The sequence below is a fragment of the Mus caroli genome, chromosome 17 (assembly GCF_900094665.2).
Source record: "Mus caroli chromosome 17, CAROLI_EIJ_v1.1, whole genome shotgun sequence".
Taxonomy (NCBI): domain Eukaryota; kingdom Metazoa; phylum Chordata; class Mammalia; order Rodentia; family Muridae; genus Mus; species Mus caroli.
In genome coordinates, this window is record NC_034586.1 from 37,531,134 (window position 1) to 37,539,233 (window position 8,100).

The 8,100-nt window shown below is 36.1% G+C and overlaps 1 protein-coding gene across 1 annotated transcript; it reads left to right on the plus strand.

Moving 5' to 3' along the window:
* The first annotated feature begins 252 nt into the window (after positions 1-252).
* On the plus strand, positions 253-5,113 carry LOC110312181 (exocrine gland-secreted peptide 1-like). Its single transcript, XM_021185732.1, has 3 exons — positions 253-404; positions 2,116-2,192; positions 4,242-5,113. Exons 1-3 carry the CDS (start codon positions 386-388, stop codon positions 4,614-4,616), a joined length of 471 nt encoding a protein of 156 aa, XP_021041391.1. The 5' UTR covers positions 253-385; the 3' UTR covers positions 4,617-5,113.
* The last annotated feature ends 2,987 nt before the right edge of the window (positions 5,114-8,100 follow it).

Below are 8,100 nucleotides of genomic sequence, written 5' to 3' on the forward strand. Positions count from 1 at the left end.
CCACAGATCTTGCTTTTAAAGTGGGAGGAAAAATAACACAAAATTAAATAGTGGATTATTGTCCCATCAAGGAGATTCTGGGAAATTACTCAAGGGTGCTAGCCCATGTTACTCTGTTAAATATTCAGATGAGAAACAAGCAGAACACACACACACAAAACAAAACAAAACAAAACAAAACAAAACAAAACAAAACAAAACAAAACAAAACAAAACAAAACAAAACAACCTCTACACTCAAAAAGCTCCGCTGGGAACAATAACCAATGATGCAGAACCACTTCTGGCCTCAAAACATTGAAAGCTCCGCCCTCTAACCAATGAAAGTGGGAGACTCTGAGAAGCACAGAGAAAGGCACAGGAGCCTGCACAAGAGTGACCTGATATGAAAGCCTATGAAAAAGGTAGTTGTTGCCTGTACTTTGGATATGTACTACTAGCTGGGCTGCCTAGTCTGACCTCAGTGGGGGAGGAAATGCCTAGCCTTGAGAGACTTGATGTGACAGGGTGGGAGAAGGGAGATACAAAGGAGGCAATGCATGCCCAGAGGAGAAGAGGAGAGGGAAGCAGAAAAGAACTGTGGGAGGTGGTGAACAGGAGGAGGACAGTAAGCCAGATATGTAGTGAATAAGTGTAAAAAAAAATGTATTAATGCCAAGACTGTGGATTGTAAGAACAAGTTCCATGGTAAGATGGTAAGATGACAGTATTTACAATGCTAAGATTACAGTGGCTAGTGACACTTCAGAGTCTTGGTACTTGAAATATACAGGGAAACTGATGGACTCTCAGGCAAGGTTGAAAAACCTAAACTGGTCAAAAGAAGTTATATAGAGTAATACACTAATCTGATGACTAGAAAACTCACATTGAATGCATTTCATCATCTGACTATGACTAAAACAGTGAGGGCACATTTTTTTCCTAAACTTTAGTCTCTCCATGTCATGTGAATAAAAAGCATTATTTATAATTCCCAATATATAGGCCCACCAAGAACAAGAATAAAGACTGCCACTCTAAAAGATTTTGGCAATGAATGCATGAGGATCCAGGTAGATCCAGGTGTTTTCTAGATCCTGGCCACTGATCAGGAAAGGACCAGCAAATAAGACATTTCATTTCCCTGTGGGGATGTCTTAACTCAAAGTTTAGTCATAATGGCAATGAAAAAGCAGGCAGTAAACTTGAAAGAGAGCACTAGAGAGTACATGGGAGGACTTGAAGGGAGGAAAGGGAAGGAAATGATAGAAAAAAATGTAAAATGTAGTAGATCAATGCTGATAGTGGTTCTCTATTGTCAGTGATAAAATTATAAAGCAAATTTTATATTTAAAAGTTTTTTTGGGAATCTCTAATGTATACACAGTATACAAAATTAGACACAACAAGTTTAATGTACTAAGTAAGACATTTATGTGTTCCGAAATAAAGAAGAATATATCTTTAAGTGGTCATTAGCAGTGTCTAAAGGATGTAGGATGTAGTGACTAATTGAGAAGGGATATATGTGCAATAAGCAGTGGGTGTTTAAACCTTAATGAAAATAGGAAACAACACATCTAACAAAAGATGGAGTTTAAATGGCATAAATATTCATTGTGTTCATATTTTCATAATGAAGGGGAAATAAAAAATAAATTCAAGTTTAAGGGAAAATATTGGTAAATTTTGCAATTGCTCTTCACAAAATGCTACATCTAAGGCTTTGGTATAACTATATCTGTATAATCACAACCCTGGCTCCCTGACTTACATCCAGTACAGATGTAAGCTATAAACAGTAAGTAGCAAAATATGGGATGATACACCGCAAAAAATATAGAAACTGAATCTTTCCCCCCCCACATTTTCCTTCTGTGTACAGAACCTAGGAATTCTTTGTCCTTTGCAGGTACAGCAGGGTTATCAGTCAGGTGTTTTAGCTTATTATTCTATCAATTAGAGGCAAAGTGGGCACAATGATATTACAACAACCTCACATGGCAACTCTTCCATTATTTTGTAAATGATTTTTTCAACCAGAGTTTCTTTAGCATATAATCTATGAATGTGTTGGTTGCCCCTGAGTTCCATACATGGCTTAATTCAACCAGGACATTTTTCTTTGCTTAGTGTCAACCATGACTCCTTTACCAGTGATGGTTTTTCTCCTAACTCTGCTGTTACCATCAATGCACACTGATGGAAGGGTGAGTGTTACATAATATTTATCTCAAATCTACCTGACAATTTTGGAAAATAGTACATTACATGAGAATACAGAAATCCTGATAGTATAGTGGGTTACAGTATTCTCATTTGTGTCTTGGAGCATATAACAGGGCTACAGAGATAGAGAGTAAGGTTTCACTAGCTTTGTCAGCTATAATACCCACTAATGGCATGTGGGAACTGGACACTTGAAGAGGCAGATGTGCTGCAAATATATGACACTTGTAGGCATCAAAGTTGCACGTTACTGGGCTTGAGAGGCATGTCAGTAAGTAAAGCATTAAGAGGTGAGTTCATCTATTGAACTCATCATCAGTTGCAAGTATACTACAGTGAAAGGTGAGTCCGAAGCAGAAGAGTCCAGCAGGAAATGAAGGACCCTTTCTAAAATAAAGTTTCTTTTTATTTCTTATATAAGATAATTTTGGCTGTTGGTCATGTGTCTTCCATTCTGAAGATCTGGATCACAGGTGTGCTCTTCATTTCTGAATTGTAGTTCATTCCAGATATAGGAAAGTTGACAACCAGGAATAGCCATCACAAGTGACATCCTGGCCTACAGTGGTTCTTCGAGGATGCCCAATCCAGACAGTGAACCTTTCCTCATGTCCCAGAGTCAAGGGAAACCTGCAACTAGTCATTAATTTCTAGGGCTGAGTCTGTGTCTGCATAAGCTTTATATCACTCTGCCAATCCTATTGGGCAATGACAGCATGTGCATCACAGCTGTCTCTCTCTCTCTTCTTAACACCATCATGTCTCTTCACCCACCTTTCTCCATAGCTCATACACTGCTGTTTTTCTATTTTTCCTACATCTCTAGCACAGATTTGTTTTTATAGTGGAGATAGGCTGGCTGCCAGCCTGACCTCAGAAGGAACCCTTAAGATGCTATCTTTTATATATTATTGACAATATTTTTACATGTCTGCCGTCCTAATAAAAGTCCCACTAATTTCCCTTACAAAGAATATCTCTCCAGAAGAGCTTTTTATACAAAACAAGATAGCATATGAGTAGAAAAATATTATTACCATTTCTATCAGAAAATCACATTTGGATCTTTGACATAAATTATCTTTATATTTCATTTGAGTTAGATGTAAGGAATTGAATGTGTATGAAAATTTTTCTTGGACAAATTACAGTGGTTCTGTACTACAAATGTCTAGCATGTGAATTCTTTCTATAAGGAATTGATAAGTGTCTTAGGCCTATTTCTTCAAGTATAACAAACGGTCCCTGTTTCTAGGAACATATCCAAAGATAGACATAGACATAATTCCATGCAGTACGGTCACATCTCTGAAGATATAACTAAAATAAATAGATAGATAGATAGATAGATAGATAGATAGATAGATAGATAGATAGATAGATAAATAAATAAAAATTAATCCTCTGTCACGATGAAAGGAATAACTGTATAACTCATCTTGAAATATCAGAGAAAATATATAATGATTCTGTGATTGTTTACACATGCTTAAAGTATTTCTCTAACCTATAAAGCATCACACTACTATGGAAATTCAACCTTCCTTAGATCTTGTTCAGACAATTCACAAGCATTATCCTATGCTGCACTTGATTTCCACATACACATATCTATAAGGCAAAGCATCAACTTGAAACAGTGCTAATAGCTCATCGGATGAATTTCTATCACTACACTGAACAAATGAGAAAGAGTTGTTTACTAGATCACTGTAATCTCCCCAAATGAAATTCTATTTTTCTGCTAATATCTGAAAGTTCCATGTTGAGTGGCCATGGAGAACTTGTGAGTCTGGAAATTAGTACTTGTGGAGTACTGAGTGGGATACTGGCTCTTGCATTAGCCTAACCCACTCTAACTTCAATGACATGGAAGCAAGTAAGAGGAAAGTACTCCCTGCAAAGTCTAGGTAAATTATGAGTTTACAGCCTCTTTTCATTTTACAGTATCTTGTGTAAATACAAATGGGTAGGTTTTATGTTTATGTTTCTTATTGAAAACTTGTCATAGATAATTTCCTCTCACTCAGGTACTGACACAGACTCAAAATGAATCCACCATATCTTCTAATCATAAGACAGATAACAAGGCAGTCTTGGACAAGACTGACCGCCAAGACAAAGGAAATAAACAGGCCCCAGAGAAGGTATTCTGTGCCTCCATTGAAGATCAAACATTAGTTGAAGACTTGGCCACGGCTAATCAACACAAGTTAATCCTGTCTAAAGACAAGATGTCCCAGAGTACTCAGAAGCATCAAGTGGACTCAGTAAACTTGAATCATATGGCCAGTAGACTTCAAGGGACCAGAGTGAGGCACCAAGAAGACAGTTCTAAACGCAAAGTCATGGTGTGTTTGGAAGAATTCTTGGAATTAGTGAAAAAGACCTTGGTTTCCCATTAAATTTAACTACAAGTCTCCTGGTGTCCAACATGGTTTGGCTCTTAGTAGTCTCTTTTTAAAGTCCTATTACCTCTTTTGTTAACCACCCAAACAAATGAGTTTAGAGACTGTAAATGAGCACAATAAACTTTCTCCTCCCTTCAATTAAATACTAAAATCAACCAGAGGCAGCAAAGAAAGGGTTCTGAACTAGCAGTAGAAAGAGCAGGCAAATAGGAATTATCATGACATTAGAACTAAGAGACTAGACTTCCTTTTTTTTAAGTGCACATATTACTTCATGGCAAGATACCTAGTAAAGTCATTATGGGCTCCTCACTTTTCCTCACTGTAGTCTGATCAGATGGGAATGAAAATATCATATGCTTTGAAGTATAAAGCTTTGAAGTTATAAAGTACTAAGTATATTGATTTTTCCCATTGCTCACAGTCGCATTTCACTCTCCATTGCCTCTTTCTCCTGTGAACTGTAAGTCATCTCAATAAATCTCTCTCCTGCTTTTATTGTTTTGTTTCCTTGTTTGTTCGATTGTTTGCTTTTTTTTTGTTTTGTTTTGTTTTGTTTTGTTGGGAAGTTCACTAGGTATAACACATGGTTGTTGTGGATAGCCCTGGGGCTAATTATATTTGATGTTAATTCTGTTCTCCTGTGATTGGCTGTGAACAAGGAATGAGTCAGCACTCAGNTGATTTCCTGTAAAACTGCTTCCCACCTTAATTTGCAAAATAAATGAGAGCTGAAGATTGGGCAGATAAAAGGAAAGGTGGAGCAGAAGTTGAGGCAGAGAGAGAGAAAGGTGGAATGGAAGAGGGAGAAAAGCAGAGCAGAAGCACATGGCCTAAAGAAATGGCAAATTCTAAGGGGTCTCATAAGCTGTGGAAGATGGTAGTATAGTGGTAGCTCTGCCCAATCTATGTGGTAGCATGTAATCATACTAACTGTGTTGTGTTTTCATTGCTGGGACATATTTGGGAAGAGATTTACCTCAACACAAGGTCATATATATGAAGTGATCCCAGGAACAAGACAAATTACCCATGGATAAACCTTTGAAGAAAACAACTCCCCCTGCTCCAGCAGCTATCCAATGTCAATGTCTCTGTACAGAGAGCCTTTGTTTTATAAGACCCTCTCTCATCTATGACTGAATGGAAACAAACTCAGTCTTGCAAACTTATGTTCATTTCTTCACATGGAAAAGAATAGCAAGGCTGAGCTGNGTGTTCANATTCATTCAAGTCAGTTAAGTTCTTAAAACATCAGATAAAGGGCTGCTAAAACACTTNTTNTTGNAGANAGGCCTTTGTAAATAGAACAGCCTTCACATTTAAATTTCAAATGGCTGCTCCTTCAGCAGCAACAACTACTTCTGGAGCCCTGGTAATCTAATTCTGCTTCTAAAACTTCACTAGGCATATCTTTTAGAGCAGTTGAATNTCAGGTTTGAAAGTGTGACAGTCTCTTCAGAGACTGACTCTCTTTGATATTTTTATCCTGGAAATTCCTCAAATCAAATGTAGGATTCATAGTCTAATACTGTATCTCTTAGAGCCATTGATGGTGAAACCATGCTATTTGAATTTGTTATTCTTTGTATCATGTGCCCCGTTTGTAGACAAAAATTGACCATCTCATTTTGACTTTTTAAGTTGATGGATATTTTTGTACTTGGCAACCTAAGTACTCTCTACCAAGCTTCATTATACAGGAGAAGACGTTGAACTCTGATTTCTCTACTTTAAATAGTAACTTCCTGTGCATTTTTAAATCCTTAACATAGATATTTATATGTTATGTTATGACAGGAAATAAATTTGGAAAATAAAAATCACAGATTTTAAATCTGCTAATAGTAGCTTTCTTCAAATAAATATGAAACAATATACATTATCAGTAAGATTATATTACATAGAAAATAGTTCTCATTCTAAAACATTGTTCAGAACGCAAAAATCTTTTGCCTTTTATATAAATACAACTCAACCTCTCTACCTTCTAGAGAAATGACAGCAGGCTAATCTGTAGCCCTATTTTTATTAAAACTGTGTAATTTTCCTGTCCTCTCTCAGACACAGAGAGAGAGAGAGAGAGAGAAACAGAGAGACAGAGAGACAGAAAGACAGAGAGACAGATAGATTATAAACATTATTAAAAAAAGCATCTAAAAACAGGACAGCATATTCCCTAGCTATTTATAAACATGGAGTATTTTTCACTATTTATCCAGGAAACTTCCCTTTGCACAAAATCCACTACAGAAAAAAAAAAAAAAAACAAACAAAAATAAACAATGATGGAGCCCAGTCCCACACCTAAGACTCAGACAATATTACTTGGAGAAAAGTCATAGGGAATTTAAAATTAACAGACTGAAATGAAGTAGCATGCATGGTTTGATAAGTGAACTCCAAATACTGCCATGCTAAATGCTGTGGGAAAATGTAGTACAATGAAAAAGCTAATAGATTTATGACAATATTGCAAAACACAAATCCATTTGTGAATACTTTTGACAATTTCTAATAAAACCTAGCATGTAATCTTAACATATGACCCAATAAGCACTTCTCTTTGAAGACACTAAAGCTTCTATGGGGATATTTGTAATATCTTGGCTTACATATGACAAAATGTGGAGGCAGTCCGGATATCTTTCAAGTGGCAAATGGTTCAATGAGTAGTACTTACTCTATACAATTGAATGTTATTCGGTACTAAACCAAATATAGTGCTCATGCTAAGGAAATACAAAGAATATCACTTGGACATGATTAAATAAAAGATTACAGTCTGTTGAAGTGACATACTACATTGCATTTGACATTGTGAAAAACTGTGGAAATGGGAAACAATTTGGAACAATGAAATGGGAGGAAAAATAAGGGAGAACTTATAGCACTTTAAAGGCAATAAAAACATGTTTCCTGATACTTGACCGGAGGATACAATTAATTCACATATCAAAAACCATATACTGTATGACACTAGAAGTGAGTATGTATTGCAAAAATAAGGGCTTTTGGTGACAATAGGTGAATATTGATTACACCAACTTTAGTATTTGGTGAAAAATACTGATGATGAAGTAGGACCATTTATTGGTGGGAAGGGGCAAATAGAAATGATTATATTAAGATTTTATATGCACCTAAAATACACATCATCGAATCTATTTAATCCCAATTTTTAAAACACTAGACAGGTGAATATTGTAGCATAGACATCCAAAGGTTGTCTTCTGATCCCCATAAATGTGCTATTTAACATGGGTATTGTACACAGATACAGAAACATGCACATACACACACACACACACACACACACACAAAAAACACACACACACACACACACACACACAGAGAATACTACATACATATATACATACAATCAGACAAACAAACTTACTAAATATGGTTCTCATGAACACTTGAAAGAATGGCAAATTAAAAAACAAATGAAAATATCTAATCACTTTAATGTGCC